This window comes from Lemur catta, chromosome 10 (genome assembly GCF_020740605.2).
Source record: "Lemur catta isolate mLemCat1 chromosome 10, mLemCat1.pri, whole genome shotgun sequence".
Classification (NCBI taxonomy): Eukaryota; Metazoa; Chordata; class Mammalia; order Primates; family Lemuridae; genus Lemur; species Lemur catta.
The window spans coordinates 1915419-1932089 of record NC_059137.1 but is presented as its reverse complement, the minus strand read 5'-3'; the positions used below and the strand labels follow the sequence as shown (position 1 = coordinate 1932089).

The window sequence follows — 16671 nt, the reverse complement described above, 5'->3', positions numbered from 1 at the left end:
GGTTCTTCTTTCTGATCGAGCACGGGAAGGTTTGTTTGAGGCCAGTGAGAGTGGCAGTGACGGCGTCTTGCAGCCAGTCTGGGTGGGGACGAAGGAATACTCCATCTTCCGTGTGTACCATGCAACTGAGCCGTGTCCAGTGGCTCAGCAGAAAGGCTTGACACGACATTGCTGCCTGCACATTGGAACGCTGGGTTTCAGAGCTGGGTACTGGAGGTCTGAAGTAATCAAAAAACCTACTAACTGCTTAGACTGACACTATTGTGACGTCCCAGTGCCATGCACTCCTTATCTTTGCATGTTCCGGTGTCTAAAGCATTTTACTCTGCATGTTGCTTTTATTTTTACCATTTTCTATGAACCATTAAATAATTAAATCCAGTATTGCAAGCAGTATCTGTGACCTGCTTCTGTCGCTTACTTAGAAGTATTATAAATCCTCACTTAGAAATAGGATCTGTGTCTGTGATTGAAACACCAGCTGGTGTGCAGTACAGCCTTGCTGAGGTGACTTCTCTGTGGTTCTCAGGCTCCTGGCGACCTCCCCACTGCAGGGGGCACTGTGCCCTTCTACAACCCTGCTCAGCTGGCACAGGTGAGTGGCCCTCGTCTTCCTCCACATGTGACACCAGCTTGCTTGCTGACTTCCCGACCCGGTGCTTGGTGACTCTCAGTGTCCCTTCCCGGACTCCCTGCATAATGGGAATGGCGCACCACTGAGCGACGGCCCACGGGCGTGCGGGAGTAGCAGCGCCCTCTCCCCGTCCCGCCACCTCTGCCTCTCCGGAGGCTGTCACTTGGAACTCCTCTAGCCGATCTGGGTACTCAGCCCCCGTCACCCCAGTGACTGTGTCGGGCGCTGCTCCTTGGCGTTTGGGCTCAGGCTCCTTTCTGCTCTCCTCCCTCACCCTGGGGCGGAGTCGGACTCCTCTGCTGCTGCCTTTCTTGGTTATTCCGTTTGTCTTGGCCACACACACCCTCCACTTGCTGCTGGTTTGGTTTTATGTTTTTGTTTTTTTATTTTTTGTTTCCCAGCAGCTTCTTGACAAAAAGGTGCACAGGTGAGTTTGTAGAGACCTTTTCCGTCTCAGAATGCCTTTATCCTACCAGTGTGTTCAGTCGATTGTGTGGCTGGGCAGAGTTCTTGGGCAGAAATCATTTTCTTCAGAACGGAAGGTGGTTGTGCATTTTCTGGTGCAGCTCCCTGCAGGGTCCTCCTTGTGTTCTCTTTGGAAGCCTGAAGGGGCTTCTCCATCCCCAGGGCTGTCTGACTCCCTCAGGGTGTGCCCTCGGCCACTGCTGGCCTGGGCGCACACACTTCAGGTGAGGAATGTTTTTGAATGTTCCCTCTGGTTTTCCTTCCTGAGCCTTCTCTTTCCTCCCTCTGGTTTCTTGCCTGTAGAGAACACACTGTCTGCCAGTTTAGGGGAACTGAGAGCGGGCAGCGGTCTGGGGGTGTCCTGGCACTCAGCCCCCACTGCCACGCTCGTCTGCCCGCAGCGGCCTGTGGGCCGGCCTCACGCCTCTTGACTGCAGTCCTGCCGCAGGCCGCACTCCCTGCCCTGGTCCTGCAGGGCTGCTGCAGCCCCGTCCGCTGCCTGGGCCAGCTCTTGGTTTTCAGCTTCAAGATTTGGTTGTTTTCTTCCCTCCTGTTAACCTTTATCTTACAGTTTGCCTTTACAAAAATCCCTTGGCTTTGACCTCGGGTTTCGAGAGGGAGCAGAGGCTATACCTGGTGTCCCTGCAGCAGCAGGCCAGGCACAGGCCACTGTCCCTCCCTGGACTCACTGAACACTCAGCAAGCCAGCACTGCAGAATTGGCCTCAGGCCTAAGAGCCCTGACAAAACCAAGGCACCTCCTGGCCGCCGTGATAGACGCTCCTGGCAGACGAGTCAGCACTTTTAAGGGAGCCTGACTCGGTGCGGACCTGTCCGTTCTCCTGGGCTTTCAGGACAGAAACGCAGCCTTCCACTTGCCGCCGTCAGCAACCAGCGCCCTGCGGCATCATCCCTGGGCGTTGTCCACCCTGGTGGACGTGCAGAGGTCAATATTGTTCATTTCTTTTCAGGCCTCTGCCACCTCTGGGAGCTCAAGGCCGGGGAGGATTGGCCAGAGGAAATACCCGACATTGAAGTAGAGCCGTCCCTGTTTGGGGTTTGTATTTGGAACCCTGAGAAGACTGTTCTCCACCAAGAACCCAACTGCCTACTGGTGGCCTCACTCCTGTCCCCAGACAGGGCGGTAACTCGAAGCTGGCCACACTCTGCAGCTCCCTCTCCTCACCCCCGTCTTGATGAATTATTTCAGAAATTAACCCCACCATTCCTTTCAGATGCTGGATGGAAAGAGTGAATCTCTGACTCAGAGTCTCTCACCGAAAACGATGTTACTTAAGTCATTTCAGATGATTTAGGATATATTCTCAGTCATTTAAGAATATTCTATTCAGTGAATCTAGAATTGTTTGCTGCAGGAGGGCAATGCGTCAGTAACCTGGGGCCTCTCTCAAAACTCAACTGTGAATTGTTGCCCTGTTAATCCCAGGGCTCCTTTAAGATGCTGGGGGGAAAGAGTGAATGTGTGACTCGAGAGGGAGACACAGCCACCCGCCCTGCAGCCAGGGGCAGCTTTGCCCTAACCATTCCTGAGCCTGCAGGAATGACCGCAGGAAGCTGCGTTCTCAGGCAGCACCTCAGCAAAGCGTGGGGTTCGTTTGGCAACAGTTCAGTTAGGTTTTGAGAGCGGCTCTGGTTACTGAAGCAAATTTCTCTCCTGTAGCAACAGCCTCATTCCACTTTCTGTGGCCTAATTAGGACCGTGGGTGATTTCACACAGCCAGAAGACAGGCACTGCCTCTCCCCGCCACGAGGTGCCGCTCAGCGGTTAGGAAAGAGCCCCAGAGTGCTGATCTCTGACTCGGCCGGCTCGGATTGAGTGGCCACTGTTGGAACTGTGACCGTAAGAGGCCTGATTTTTATTGCACACATAAGAGGTCTGGTGAGTGTCAGGGCAAGGCCCTGGGTGGGCTCTCTGAGGAGCACTGCGCCTTCTCAAGAATGGCTTCCACGTTTCCGTCTGGATGACTGGCTTTCTCTCACCTGGGCGTCATCATTTGAGGATTGGTGACATCTTGAAGAAAGTGGCTCATACAGTTTCTTGCCAGCAGCTCTGGAACCTGAGAGCCCCCCCGCTGCTCCCTGCTGACCCGGCCGGGAGGACCGTGGGGAAGAACTCCGTTCAGCGGACCCAGAGCTTTAAGGCTTCGTCGACTGTTCTGAAAACCGCTCGTGTTCTTGTTAAGACTAAAGAGACTGAAAAAAAGAAAAGATTTAAATATTTATAAAAATCAGTAGGTAACAATTTCTGTAGGCTCTGCTGGGGGGACATAAGCAGTTAGGTATTTTAAGTTTTAAATTTAAACGTAGAAATTGTAGAATGCGGAATCAGCACAGGCCCGTCCCAGTTTGCTGTTTCACTTGGTCACCCAGGAAAGACCCAGACTATCTTCCAGGGTGTTCCACAGACCTGTCTGACTGGATCCATTTGTTCTTGTCACTGAGAAAGGCCTGTCCCTGTGGACGGGCAGCCCTGTGTCCCCTGGTGAGGTCCTGTGGTTCCAGGACCTCCTCCAGCCCAGCCCTGCTGGCTGTTCTCTGGTGGACTGCTCACCACTTTTGATTCAAGAAGCTTCCTGCAGGTGGGAGCTGCTATTTTTCCTAAATGCAAATTGTTACACTGCAAATTGTTGAATAAAATATTTTGCGCTCTCAAGCACTTCACGGGTGGGTTCCCTTTTGTTTGTTGGAAGCCAAAAAATGGGTGCAGGTGTCCTGCAGGCAGCCTGGCAGACTCCTCCAGGCCTGGCCGGGTCCGGGGCGCTTGGAGGACCGGGGCGCTTGGAGGACCGGAACGAGGGCGAGGGCAGGGGCGGGCTGCCCGGGGTAGGGGGCATGGGGCGGGGCGGGCTGCGCGGGGTGGGGGGGTTGGGGGGACGGGGATGGGGCGGGGCGGGCTGCGCGGGGTGGGGGGGTTGGGGGGACGGGGATGGGGCGGGGCGGGCTGCGCGGGGTGGGGGGGTTGGCGGGACGGGGATGGGGCGGGGCGGGCTGCGCGGGAGGGGGGCGTCCGGGCTCGGCCGAGTGCGGTCCTCCGGCCGCCAGGGGCCGCTGTGGGCCGGGGCGGGCGGCCGGGCCGGGAGGGCGTGAGCGAGGTGCGGAAGGAGGTGCGCGGGCCGGGGAGCCGGGAGGGAGGTGTGCGGGGCGCGGGCCGGGGCCGGGTTCGAGTCTGGACGACAAAGGCTGGAGGCGGCGGCGAGGTGACCCCGGGGTGCAGGTGCGGGGCGCGGTGGGCGCGGGGTCGGGGTGCAGGCGGTGGGCGCGGGGCCGGGCCCGGGTGCGGTCGTTGCCCCGCCTGCCCGCGCTCCGCCCCGAGCGGCCGTAGGGGAGCGGGGACGGGTCGGGTCGGGGTCGGGGTCGGGGCGCACCGCCGGCCGCCGCCCGCTTCCTCTACGGGGTGCGCACCGTCTGCCCCACGGCCGTCCTTAGGAGCGTTAAATGCGCCCGAGGGAGCCGTGGGCCTGACCGCGGGGTTTTCCTTTAGGGGTTGCCGGGACTCCAGGGCATCCAGCCATGCAGCCACGGCGCCTGTCCCTTTGGGACCCGCTCAGGCCTGAACAGGAGCCGCTGCCGGGTTTCTTTTCTGTGCTGCGCCCGGTGACCTCTGACATCGTATCCCTGACACTGTGTGTTGCCGGCGACCCAGGGAGGCGGCCTCGCCAGGGAGAGCCAGGCTGTGGCCGCCCCTGAGGGCTGGCGAGGCGGCCCGACCATGCCGTCCGAGTCAGTGTGCCTGCGACCTCCCCAGCAGCCTGAAGGCAGGATGCTCAAGGGACAGCTTCCAAGCACAGACAAAGACCTGGCACAGAGCTCCAGCCCGGGGTCCCTGCCCTCTACCACCTGTCAGGGCCTGGAGAAGAGCCCCGTACTTCCTTTCAGCATTCCGGCAAAACTTAGTGGGGACCCACAAGCGGAGGCAAAACCCATTGTCCCGCAGCCCCCGGCCAGGCCCAGGCTGGAGCGAGCCTTGTCCCTGGATGACAAGGGCTGGAGGAGAAGGCGTTTTCGAGGCAGCCACGAGGACCTGGCTGCCCAGAATGGGGCCAGTGCCTCCAGAGGCTCCGAGCACAGGGAGGTGCCCCCAGCCCCCAGCCCCAGTCTCTCCCCACCCTGCCTGAGCACCTCCTTGCAGGAAATCCCCAAGTGCTGCAGGGGCCCAGGCAGCGAGGGAGGGAGCCCCTCTCCGGGGGGTAGGCGTCTCTCGGGGGTGCTCAGCGGCTCCCTGGACCTCCTGCACGGAGGCGAGCTCTGCGCAGCGCGCTCCCCCAGGTTGGCCAGCCTGCTTCCCCCTCGCCCACCGCCCGCCATGGACCTGGACGTCACCTCCGACTCCCTGAGGACAACAAACAAGGTTGACTCGGAGCACGCCGACTACAAGCTCCGCGTGCAGACCAGGCTGGTTCGGGCTCACAGCAGCCTGGGCCCTGGCCGGCCCCAGAGCCCCCTGGCCTGCGACAGCTGTTCCCTTCGTTCGGCCAAATCTGCCTTCAGCCTCCTGGCGCCCATCCGCACCAGGGACGTCCGCAGCAGGTAGGCTGGGTGCGGGGCGTGTCGTCCTCAGCCTCCGTGTTAACGTTCAAGGCAAGCTGCAGGAGAGCCGCTGAGTGCGCGGTCACAGACAGGATACATCAGCAGAGTAAAGCGAGTCTACCCGCAGCCACCCCGCACATCATTCCAGAACTTTCCCTTTGTGTTTCGGAATCATTTGTGGGTATGAGGTACCTATAAAAATACATCCTCCTGACTCGATAGATAGGTGAGATCCAGTGCTACGTGCTATTCTGTATCTTGTATTTTCTTTCTTGTTCTCACTTTGTCTTTAGCAACTTCCTTGCCAGCGTGTGGGCCTCCGCCCCGCCGTCTCTGCTGCGGCAGTGATGCCGCGGGTGCATGGAGCCGCGCTTGCAGCAACCCCTTTGCCCATGGCACACGTGTCGGTGTGCTCCAGCTGTGGCTGGAAGGGGTGCTGTAGCCCGCCGCTGGGGAGGGCTCCTGGGGGGTGCGTGCCGGCGTATTCCAGATGGACAGGTGGACATGAACTTGGCCGGGCCAGGGGGCAATGACCATGAGAGCTCCCCAGAGTCCACTCACGCTTGGGGAGGGGAGGGGAGAGCAGCCAGGCCTGGTTGCCTGCACGTGGCTTACTGGGGACCACCCCGCGCTTTCTGGAACCACAGGCCCTCGCTGTTCTGTGATTAGATTTGCTAAACACTCCATCTTGGGATCCGCCGGCCCCTGTGGCTGAGGGGTTCACGTCGTGGGAGGATGCACAGGCCTTGGCTTCCTGCACTTAGACTTTCTGTGACTTTAATAATTAATCCATATTGAGTTTTTTACAGCTCTAAAAGAACCTGGGTGCCGCCCACGATGTCATCCCTCTCATGACTCCCAAATGCACACCTCCGGCTCACCTCTCTGAGGCCAGAGCTGTGAATTCACCAGACCGGGGCTTCCAAAGACTTTTGAGTTCAGCCCCTCCAAACCCATGACCTCCTCTCCCAAGCCCGTCCTCGTCCTGGGTCCGTGGGACCTCGGTCTCAGGGCCTGTACTGGGCCTCCCTGCTCCCTTCCCTTCCTGCCTTCCCCACGGCCATGGTGGTCAAGTCCCGTGTGTCCAGATGTGTTGGGGGTGGGAGGGAGAGGAGGTGTGAGGTGGTCCCCGCGTTGGTGTCCTGGGGCTGCCGTAACCAGTGACCGTAGACTGAGGGGTTTAAAACAGCAGAACTTGACCCTCTCCCAGCTCCGTAAGACCAGCGTGCCGCAGGGCTGCGCTCCCTTCAGGGCTCTGGGGCAAACCCTTCCTCCCTCCCTCGCCCTCGGATCCAGCACCCAAGATCACACGTGGGAGAAAACTGTTTCATTGGTTGAAATGATTCACTACGTGCTTCCTTTTGAATGGTGAGATTTCTTAGTGCATTTAAAGTATTATTACGTTTTTAAAATTATGTGCAACTTACTTAGATATGTTCTTCATGGAAAATGAGAATTCGGTCTCAAAGTTGGATCAAGTTGTTGTTCACAGACAACTGGGAAGCGCTGGGCTGACGGGGCTTCTCACCCAGTTCTGCTGCCAAAGAGCCCCCTGTTTCCAGACCTTTGGTTTGTTCTAGAATAGGGGTTGACAAACCTTTTCTGTCAAGGCCAGATAGTATCTTCAGCTTTGTGGCCCGGAGGCCGTGTCCCAGCTCAGCCGCCGTCGTAGTCGGGAAGAGCCACAGACGCCACGGGACAGAGGGGTGGCCGTGTGTCAACGAAGCTCTATACTTAGAGATGGAAACTTGAATTTTATATAATTTTTATGGATCATAATATACTATTCTTTTTTCTTTTTTAACCTTGTAAGAGTGTAGAGACCATTCTCAGCTCGTGGGCTGTACACAGACAGCCCGTACCTGGCCTGGGCTGACTGGGCCCTGCTCCTGAACGGCCCTTTGCTTGTGGCCAGGCCTGGACGGTGGAGGCGGCTTCCCCGCCAACTCCCTCTGGAAGCCGGCGCATTGCCGGCTGCACTGGGTCTCCAGCAGAGCACCTGCACGTGCTGGCTGGGGTGGGAGCTGGGCGGGGCTCTGCTCCAGAGCCTGGACATAGGCCGGTGCCCTTGGCCTTGACCTGCCACTCCCTGCAGCTGGGCAAACCGTCTTCGCGGCTTCCCCAGTAGAGAAGACAGGCAAGGGGGCCCCGGGTTTCCAGGCCAGCTGCCGAGGGCCCAGGCCCTGCTCACCTGTGGTCTCCTGGGGCCGTCGCCTGGCGCTGTGCGGCCCGAGCGCGCTGCGCCCTGACAGCCGGTGTATAAGCATATCTGTCCTGTTAGGAGTTTGCAAGCTTTGGGGGTGCGATAAGGAGGATCCCCGCTCCTGACGTGGTGTACGTTGTGTCCTGTGGATGTGGACGTGGAGAGGTGAAGGATTTCTCACAGGTGCCGGTTCGCATGCGCTGGGTGTGGCTTCCGTCCGTGGCCGCGGCTCAGGGGACGTGATGTGCCGCGGGAGTTGCTCTCTCCTTCAAAGGACTGTTGGTCCCTGCATGCGCGGGAGGAAGGTGTGAGATTTTTCTAGCAAGTTAGGATGGAAAGAGTAAGCCAGAGGTTTGGAAAATGCTCAGGGGTCCCATCGACTGGCGCTGCATTGACTCCAGGCATCCAGCCCCCACTCCCCCGCCAGGGACCGCTGTGAAGTGGCAGTAACGTAACAAAATCAGATGCGCACACGAACACACTCACAGTAACAAGAGAGCCAGACACGGCCCTTGGAGCTGAGAGGTCCTACCCTTCTCTGGAAGGCGGGCACAGGTGGCGGCTGGGAGGGCACACTGGGAGGGGGCACCGGCCCACCAGGTGGGGTGAGCTCGGGGCAGAGGATGGAGCGTTGACCGAGTTGCATGGGTTAGCTCATCCCCGGGGAAAAGCTGTCCACATCCCAGCGTCCTGAGCTGCCCTCTGTCACCAAAGTGCAGCCTCATCACGTCAGGGACCCGGCTCCACTCCCAGGGCTGGTCCTCAACAGGCAGGACCAGGGACTGCCCCCGTGGCGGGAACAGGACCAAGATAACCAGGAAGAAGGGACCTTGGCGTCCTTGAGGAGTCGAGAATCTGTCATAGAGTGAACCGAGGAAGGGTCCTGCGAAAGGAGCAGTTGCTCTCGGCTCCCAGGACAGGTGCTGCCCCGGCCGTCGGGCTGTGAGGCCGGGACAGGCAGAGGCCAGGTGTCACGGAGGACTGCTGAGCCGATGCCATCGGACCCACCGTCCATCCTGGCATCGCTGGGGCAGGACAGGCAGACGCGGCACCTGACCGGGATGCCCGGTGCCAGTGAGCTAGGACGTCCTGCCTGGAAATGGGAAGGAACCTGACAGACACTTGCAGGGGCCAGTGGAGGCCGTGCGTGGGGGCATGGTGTGACTCCACAGGACCGAGGGTGTGGTTTCTCCAACACGTGGATGGCTGGGCCGGGCGTGTCGTAGAGATGAGGAGACGCGAGAGACCGCGGGGACATCATCTAGGTCCTGATTTGGGGAGCGGCCTGGCCTTAGCCTGGGCGAAGGGCGGGGGTGGAGTTGGGTTGGAGCAGCATTCCAGAAGGAGGGCTCCCCGCAAGAAGGGGGGCCTCAGACAGTGCAACTGGGAGAAACCGGAGGCGTCCGCAGTGAGGGGGCACTGGGTGTGGAAGCGCTAAACTCTCGCCCCCGCTGCGGAAGAAGAGGCGTCAGAAGGGGCGGCACAGTTACCTGTCTGGAGAGCAGCCGGAGGCGGGCGTCGCCGAATCCGCCTGGGTCAGGGCAGGCACGTTTCTCAGTGGTTTGAAACAAGGTAATTGTAATATCTCATGGTAGGAGAATGTCATAGGAGATTCTTATTTCAGCGTCCGTATAAATAAAGTTTTATCAGCACAGCTGTGCCCATCGCGTCAGTTGTAGTGGTTCTTGTGCTACAGCGACAGAGCCTAGTAGTTGTGACAGAGACCAGGTGTCCCATGAAGCCAAAAATATGTACAATCGGCTCTTTCCAGAACCAGCTTGCCAAGCCTTGTGGCAGAAGCCGCCAGTGTGGAGCGTGTCCTGGGCTGGGGCAGGACCGGGCTGGGTTTTTTGGTTTTTGTCACAGGCTTTGAGCATAATTTGGTGTGTTTGGCCATTTGCGTGCTTCATTGTATTGCAATCTGAACGTGGCTTGAACCCGCGGGGTGTCGTGAAGACATGTATGCACACGGGGCCTTTGGACCTCCCGTCCTAGACCGTCCTGCCCGTGTTGGGCTGCGGGGGAATCGGAGAGCCAGCCCCTCCCCAGGAACGTGCTGCGTGCACCCCGCTCTGCCCACAGCCTGGAGGCTCCTCTGTACACCCCTGGCCTTCCCAGGCCCTCGCCATCAAAAAAGCCCAAAACGTCACCTTTTTGCCCCTTTTTCCCAGGAGGCAGCCAAGGTCAGCGTAAATCCGTGGTGGGCGTGTGCACGACTGGGAACGGGGCTCACCATCCCCCAGCGCAGACAGGGCCTTCAGAGAGTCTTGACCCCAGGGGGCGCAGCTCCTACCATTCCATGGGGCTGCTGTTTCCCCTTAGGGGGGCACTGAGTCCCCAGAGGTGTGTCCCCACGGCCCCTGCTGTGCCTAGGAGGACTCCTGGGCTGCTGCCGCCCCAAGATCAGTCTCGTCTCTTCACAGGAGCTACCTGGAGGGGAGCCTCCTGGCCAGCGGGGCCCTGTTGGGGGCGGACGAGCTGGCCCGCTACTTCCCGGACCGGAACGTGGCCCTCTTTGTGGCCACCTGGAACATGCAGGGCCAGAAGGTGAGTGGCACCGGGCTGGGCGTGACGTGAGTGCGAAGGTGGCTCGGGACAGAGGCAGGGTCACCTGGGGAGCCAGCTACCCGCATGGCCTGGGCCTGGGAGGGACACAGCCCCACGGCTCACCCACTGTGGCCCACAGCACAGGGTGGTGAGGGTGGGCGAGGGGATCACACCCTTCCTCTGTGAGGGTCCTGGGTCCCTGGCGCCCCCCGCACCTCCCTGCCCACGTGGCTGCGGGGAGGCCGGGAATGCGGCAGTGAGCCCCGACCCCGCCGGGATTGCATCTGTGCTGGTGGGAGCAGGGAGGTGTGCCTGGGGGCGGCCAGTGGTGCCTGCCCCGGGGGGATACTCAGACGAGGGATGGGCCTCGAGGGACAGGTGCCCAGGTGCTGAGCGGGCATGGCCCGGGGCCAGTGCAGCCTTGGCTGTAGACTCAGAGGTGGTTGTTAGACAAACTCGTGTTTAGAGAGGGAAATTGAGGCAAGGCTGGCCCACCCAGACCTGGAGCATCTTTGGTGTCGGGCTCCTCAGAGACGGAGCACACTGCTCTTCATCGACTGCCAGGAAGATCGCTTCTCATCTGTGGCCTCAGTTTCCCCCCATTCAGAAGAGTTTCTCAGTAGCACTTCTAGATGCCGTGGCTGGGACGCGGGCACAGCCCCCAGCTTGGGGGAGCCTGCTGACCTTGGCCAACCACACGTGGCTCTTGTCCCCAGGAGCTGCCGCCAAGCCTGGATGAGCTCCTGCTTCCTGCCGAGGCAGACTACGCCCAGGACCTGTATGTCGTCGGGGTGCAGGAGGGCTGCTCTGACAGGTACGGCACGGCTCGTGCCCCCCAAGCCCGCCCGGCCTCCCACGTCCTGCTGGTGGGCTCTGAGACCCCCACGTGCGGCCAGACACGGGCAGCCTCTAAGCCTGGGGTGAACATGGGAGGCAGTTTCTTCTCAAGTAGTGACTGAGAGAATTTAGAGTAAATGATATTTTGTTTTTTGTAATCAAATAGTTGATTTTAGAGAAATGAAGGTGGCCAAGAGGGAGGTTGGTGTTTTGTGCAACCTGGTGGCCCCAGGGCACTGCCAGCCTGCCCGACTCACCCTGGGGCCTCGTGTGGCTCCGAGTCGCGACGAGGACAGCAGGGGCCCCTTGCACAGACGCTCTCAAGGGAGGGCTCTGCCTGGCCTGCAGGTGGGGGCGGGTGGCTGCTCTGCCCAGGTGGGAAGGAGCCAGGACTGTGACCCACTGGCAGGTCCCTGGAGACCCTCCCTTTGCAAACCGTGCCCACGACACCTGCTCACCTGCCGTTCTCGGTGCGAGGCTGCCAGCCCAAATTGCGGGCTTCCCCTGGTAGCTCCTCCCGGGGCCCAGGCAGTGGGTCTGGGGGGTGAAGCGAGGAGGCCCCGAGTGCCCCCAACAGCCATGCGTCCTCGCTGCAGGCGGGAGTGGGAGACTCGCCTGCAGGAGACGCTGGGTCCCCACTACGTGCTGCTGTCCTCGGCGGCCCACGGGGTGCTCTACCTGTCCCTGTTCATCCGCCGGGACCTCATCTGGTTCTGCTCAGGTGGGTGCAGCCAGAGGGTGGATGGGGCCCCACAGGCGTGCTCCCCTCTCGTGGCCCGGCCTCCGCCTCTGTGGCAGACAGAATCCAGCCTTCAGGCCGCTGCATCCCACGTGGCTGCCCTGGTGACCCCGCCCCTCGCACGAACAGCGACACGACCCACGGGGTGTGGGCGGCGTCCCGCACAGGTGAACTGAGGGGCTGTCTGCCTCCCCGAGCAGAGGTGGAGTGCTCCACGGTGACCACACGCATCGTGTCGCAGATCAAAACCAAGGGCGCCTTGGGCATCAGCTTCACCTTCTTCGGCACCTCCTTCCTGTTCATCACGTCGCACTTCACCTGTAAGTCCTTGGTGCCTGGGCCCCGTGTGCCGCATGGAAACCCTTCCTCCCTGCCGACAGCCTCTGTCTGGGGCAGGGGAGCCCGGTCACCCGGCGGCGTCTCCGGGGGCTGCAGGGTAGCTCCGCGCGCTCGGGCATGAGGCATGAGCCTGACGAGGACCCGAGCGAGACCTCAGCGTTCAGGACTGTCGCTGGCCAGGCCTCGCCGCACACACCTGTGCTGAGCACGGTCCCGAGGTGGGGGCTCCTTGCGGGGACTTGCGTGTGCAGAACCCTGCGTCCCCCGCCTGGCTTCTGTTCCCACAGCTGGAGACGGGAAGGTGGCGGAGCGGCTGCTGGACTACACCAGGACCGTGCAGGCCCTGGCCCTGCCGCGGAACGTGCCGGACACCAACCCCTACCGCTCCAGTGCAGGTGAGGGCCCGCGGCCAGCTCCCACGCGGGGGCTCCGCCCCGCCTGCTGTAGGTCCGCAGAAACAGCGTCTGCAGCTTCTGAGAGTCAAGGCCAGAACGGTTGCTCGCAGTGCCCAGCGCTCGCGAGGGGCGGCCGTTCCTTGGCGCAGTCGGCAGCCAGGCAGGCTGTGCCCTCCAGGCCGAGCGTGGCATCGGCAGCCCATGTCCACATCCTCACTGCCCACCCCACGCTTCCCCCGGCCATGCGGTGGGGCTGAGACGCCACTGTCACGGCGTGAGTCTCAGGCTGCTGGGTGCTCCTGAGGCTGTCCTGGGTGCGGGCGCTGCCGGCCTCTGCCTCCCTGCCAGCCAGCACCGAGACCCGCTTCCTTCTGGGGCAGGGGAGGGACCCAGACCGAGGACCCCTGTCCCCTGCCTGGGCCCGGCTGCCTGTCGCGGAGGCCTAATGGCGGTGCACATCCAACACCTGCTGCAGCGGACGTCACCACCCGCTTTGACGAGGTGTTCTGGTTCGGAGACTTCAATTTCCGCCTGAGCGGCGGGCGCGCGACCGTGGACGCCCTCCTGCTGCAGGGCCCGGAGGCAGACGTGCCGGCGCTGCTGCAGCACGACCAGCTGACCCGGGAGATGAGGAAAGGTGAGCCACCCGGGGGCCGCAGCCCAGGCGAGCCAGCCTGAGTGCCCGTCCCGGTCTGAGCGCCTCTCCCCTTGCAGGGTCCGTCTTCAAGGGCTTCCAGGAGCCAGACATCCACTTCCTGCCGTCGTACAAGTTCGACATTGGGAAGGACACCTACGACAGCACGTCCAAGCAGAGGACCCCTTCCTACACGGTGAGGCCACACCCGCCCTGCCTCCCAGGCAGCCCTGGCCCTGCCACCAGCCACCTGCCAAACACAATGGCTTCAAGGCAGGGACTGTTAGCCAGGAGCTCACGCCTAGCGTCGGGTGAGACGGCGCACTGCCCAGGCCGGAGCCCGAGACGGCCTGGCCTTGAAACTCAGCTCCGCACCCCGGCCGTGTGGCCTGGGTCCAGTGAGCCCGCGTCTGAGTGTCCTGTGGCACAGACAGGGCTGCTGAACCCTTGCACTGGCTCCCGAGCTGTCTACCCAGCACACCTGCCTTCTTGCCACGCCCCCCAGGCCCACGGCCCCAGGCTGGGCACATCATGAGGTCTGGGGGAAGCCACTGAGGCAGAGCTGGGTGGGAGCAGGTGCCGTCCCCGCAGGGTCTCTCGAGCAGTGAGGGACAGGCCTCTGGCCCACAGACACCAGCAGCAAGATGTGCGTGAGGGTGGGGGTCCAGGAGGGGCTCCCGGGCCTTGCCGGAGGACAGTGGGAGGGGCGCAGGCCACGCCCCACGGCCCACGGTGCATAATTGGTCCTGCTTCTGGACTCTCTTCCTGAAGGACCGGGTCCTGTACAGAAGCCGCCACAAGGGTGACATCTGTCCAGTGAAGTACGCTTCCTGCCCTGGGATCAAGACGTCCGACCACCGCCCTGTGTATGGCCTGTTCCGAGTGAGAGTGCGGCCCGGGCGTGACAAGTCAGTGTCTCCTGTGCGTCCTCCCTCCCGGGGCCTGGGGGTCAGCGGCACATGGATGTGGGTGTCCCTGTCACTGTCATATCACCTGCAACATCCAGATAGGAGCAGGGTGTCCTGTGGGCCAGCAGAGGCCCAGGAATCCTCGGGGTTAACCCGGAAGCTTGTCCGTGGCCTGCAGGGCTGCGCTCTGGAGTAGCAGGCAGGACCTGGCCGAAGCTTTAGGAGTGAAGCCGAGGCGAGCCCGGCGGGTGGCGGGTGGATGTGGCCCCTGGCAGCTGCCCTGCCCTTCCCTGGGCGGGGGCGGGGGGCTGTGCGGAGCGAGGGCCCCTCCCAGCGGTTCTCTCCTCCACAGCATCCCGCTGGCCGCCGGCAAGTTTGACCGAGAACTGTACTTAATAGGAATTAAAAGACGGATTTCTAAAGAAATTCAGAGACAGCAAGCGCTAAAGAACCAGAACTCCAGCACCATCTGCACTGTTTCTTGAAGCTGCACGAGGACTGGCCAACTGCGGTGTGGGAGGGCATTTGACCAAAAGTCACTGGAAGACGGAAGCGTCCGCCCCTGGGTGGCCTCTCGCCCTCTTTGGGACCCTCGTGAGCCAGCCCAGGCCGTCCCACTTTCTCCTCACGCGGGGCTGTGGCGAGGCTGTGCCCTGCCGTGTCTGTGTCCCAGCAGGGAAGCCGGCCCTCGGCCTGAGCACACCTGTCCCGGCCAGGATGCGTCCCCATGGGCACAGGTGGAGCTTCGCTCTCAGGGCAGGCAGAGCTCGGACCCCACACGGAAGCACCGCACCCCCCACAGCCCCCACGCCCCAGAGGCTGTCGCGGGGTCCCCCACTCTTCCTGCCGGCGAGCGCCAGCACTCTCCCAATGCCTTGTTCACGCCATCACGGCCGGATCGGATGTCTCCAGGTCTGCGTCCTCCTGACAGCCCCTCACACCCCCCGAGAGCTGGGCCCGTCCTCCCTCGAGTACCCCTCGCCACACGGGAGTCTGCAGAGGCTGGGTTGGGGCTGGGCCACCCCTCAGACCCCTGGAGTGCCTGGGAGCCCAGCTGACGAAGCCAGACGCTCAGACGTGATGCGGTCCCCTCTGCTAGGCTGCAAGTCACCCGCCTTGGGACAAAGAGGCCCCGGCTGAGTAAGACACTACTTCCCGTCTCCTGTCCTGTGAAAACATGTCAGTTTGGTAACGTCAGCCACACAACATTAGAGCAGTGCTGGGAACTGCCGGAAGCTCAAGAGTGTCACCATTGTCCACCTGGCCAGGGTCCACCACCATGTCCGGGGTTTTTCTTGGAGAGGGTTCATCCTGGCTCTTTGCATCTTACCCTGTCTTTTGAAAAAAATAACGTAGGCTTGGGATGTGTGAAAATCTAGCGACATTCAATCTAGTCCTTTAAATTATTTATTTTTCCATATTTATGTTTTTAAATAAATGCATATATTCGATCTTAAACTCTCTTTCTAGCCAAAGATTGAATTTTGGGAAGGAACAACCTATGTGTACCCTATTCTTAAATGTTCTTATTTTAAAAGGCTGTAAAATTCAAAGGCAGAAAGTCTGGACCCAACCATCAAGTTGCTGACCAAGCTGCTGTCTGACTCCCGCTACTCCTGCTCCATTTGCCGCCCGGACGCCAGCATCCACTGGAAAAGGGTCTTCCCAGGGAAAAATGACTACTTCAGACGGGAGTGGACTGTGATGAAATTAGGAACAATTGCAATGAAAAACATAGAAAACTTCGATTAGCATTACCTTCCAAAATACAGAAGCAATACACACCCAATCTGTTGATAACAACGCCAGCCCCGTCTACACTATTCAGTCCGTACGTTTGAGATTTTGTTCAGACAAATCAATTAATTGGAAATCTCTTTGTTACAAAGATTTTTATGGTAGTGGGACTTGAAATGAGTGAGACTTGATGGATTCTGTCCAGGCATTTTCTCTGACCCATACCACAGGGAGGACGTTTTCGCCTGAGCCCAGAGCGCCTGTTGGGCAGGGTATCAAGAATTCACGTCCTTGGAGGATCATCGCAGACATCTAATAAGATCGTGGTTCAAAAGTCGAGTGATTTGCCTGATCCTAGACTTTAGATTTTAGATGAATGGAATTTCACTTGGAAAATTAGTTTAAAATTCAAATTAATGCCATGGAAGTTGGCCGACAGCAGTGGAAACAAGCTTCATAAAGAATCATGAAACACAACCGAGTGTGAGGGCAGTTTTTTAAAATCCAGCTCTCGTTCTCTCAACACGTTCACTTGTGTCTTTCATTCGACAGGTGTTTCCCGGGTCCTGCTCCGGGCCTGGCAGGTACAGCGTGGGGCAAGCGCACTCCGAGATGGGACCGCACCTGGTGCCAGGCCGGGTAGGTGTGTGGCCAGGGACGGTGCCAGCACAGTGCTGGGCTGGAGA

General features: G+C 60.4%; 2 protein-coding genes across 17 annotated transcripts in view; both read left to right on the top strand.

Annotated features, from left to right (window-relative positions):
• Nucleotides 1-3775, top strand: part of SEC16A (SEC16 homolog A, endoplasmic reticulum export factor) — a 37813-nt gene extending 34038 nt beyond the window's left edge. For 7 of the 10 annotated variants that reach the window (XM_045563951.1, XM_045563950.1, XM_045563958.1 and 4 more), the window contains one exon: nucleotides 530-3775. In XM_045563951.1, the coding sequence (XP_045419907.1) occupies nucleotides 530-667 (138 nt within the window). In that variant the 3' untranslated portion in view covers nucleotides 668-3775. The remainder of the gene's footprint in view (nucleotides 1-529) is intronic. The other 3 variants (XM_045563959.1, XM_045563957.1, XM_045563953.1) reach the window with 1 other exon arrangement.
• Nucleotides 3776-4180: 405 nt separating this feature from the next.
• On the top strand, nucleotides 4181-16462 carry INPP5E (inositol polyphosphate-5-phosphatase E). Of its 7 annotated transcripts, XR_006737864.1 has the most exons (12): nucleotides 4241-4333; nucleotides 4601-5646; nucleotides 10273-10396; nucleotides 11113-11210; nucleotides 11830-11954; nucleotides 12173-12292; nucleotides 12599-12706; nucleotides 13182-13343; nucleotides 13421-13536; nucleotides 14112-14248; nucleotides 14601-15160; nucleotides 15348-16462. XR_006737864.1 is itself a non-coding variant. In XM_045563133.1 (11 exons), the coding sequence occupies exons 2-11, from the start codon at nucleotides 4829-4831 to the stop codon at nucleotides 14731-14733; spliced, it is 1941 nt and encodes a 646-aa protein (XP_045419089.1). In that variant the 5' UTR covers nucleotides 4241-4333; nucleotides 4601-4828; the 3' UTR covers nucleotides 14734-16462. The 7 variants fall into 7 exon arrangements, 6 of the variants coding, with proteins under 6 accessions (XP_045419088.1, XP_045419089.1, XP_045419091.1 ...); XM_045563133.1 differs by having other exon boundaries at nucleotides 14601-16462; XM_045563135.1 differs by lacking the exon at nucleotides 15348-16462 and having other exon boundaries at nucleotides 14648-14731.
• Nucleotides 16463-16671: the final 209 nt, after the last annotated feature.

Coding starts and splice junctions, on each gene's coding strand:
- INPP5E (XM_045563132.1), top strand. CDS start 4,829: ATGCCGTCCGAGTCAGTGTGCCTGCGACCTCCCCAGCAGCCTGAAGGC. Junction 10,397..11,112: donor GGAACATGCAGGGCCAGAAG/GTGAGTGGCACC, acceptor TCTTGTCCCCAG/GAGCTGCCGCCAAGCCTGGA. Junction 13,537..14,111: donor AGAGGACCCCTTCCTACACG/GTGAGGCCACAC, acceptor CTCTTCCTGAAG/GACCGGGTCCTGTACAGAAG.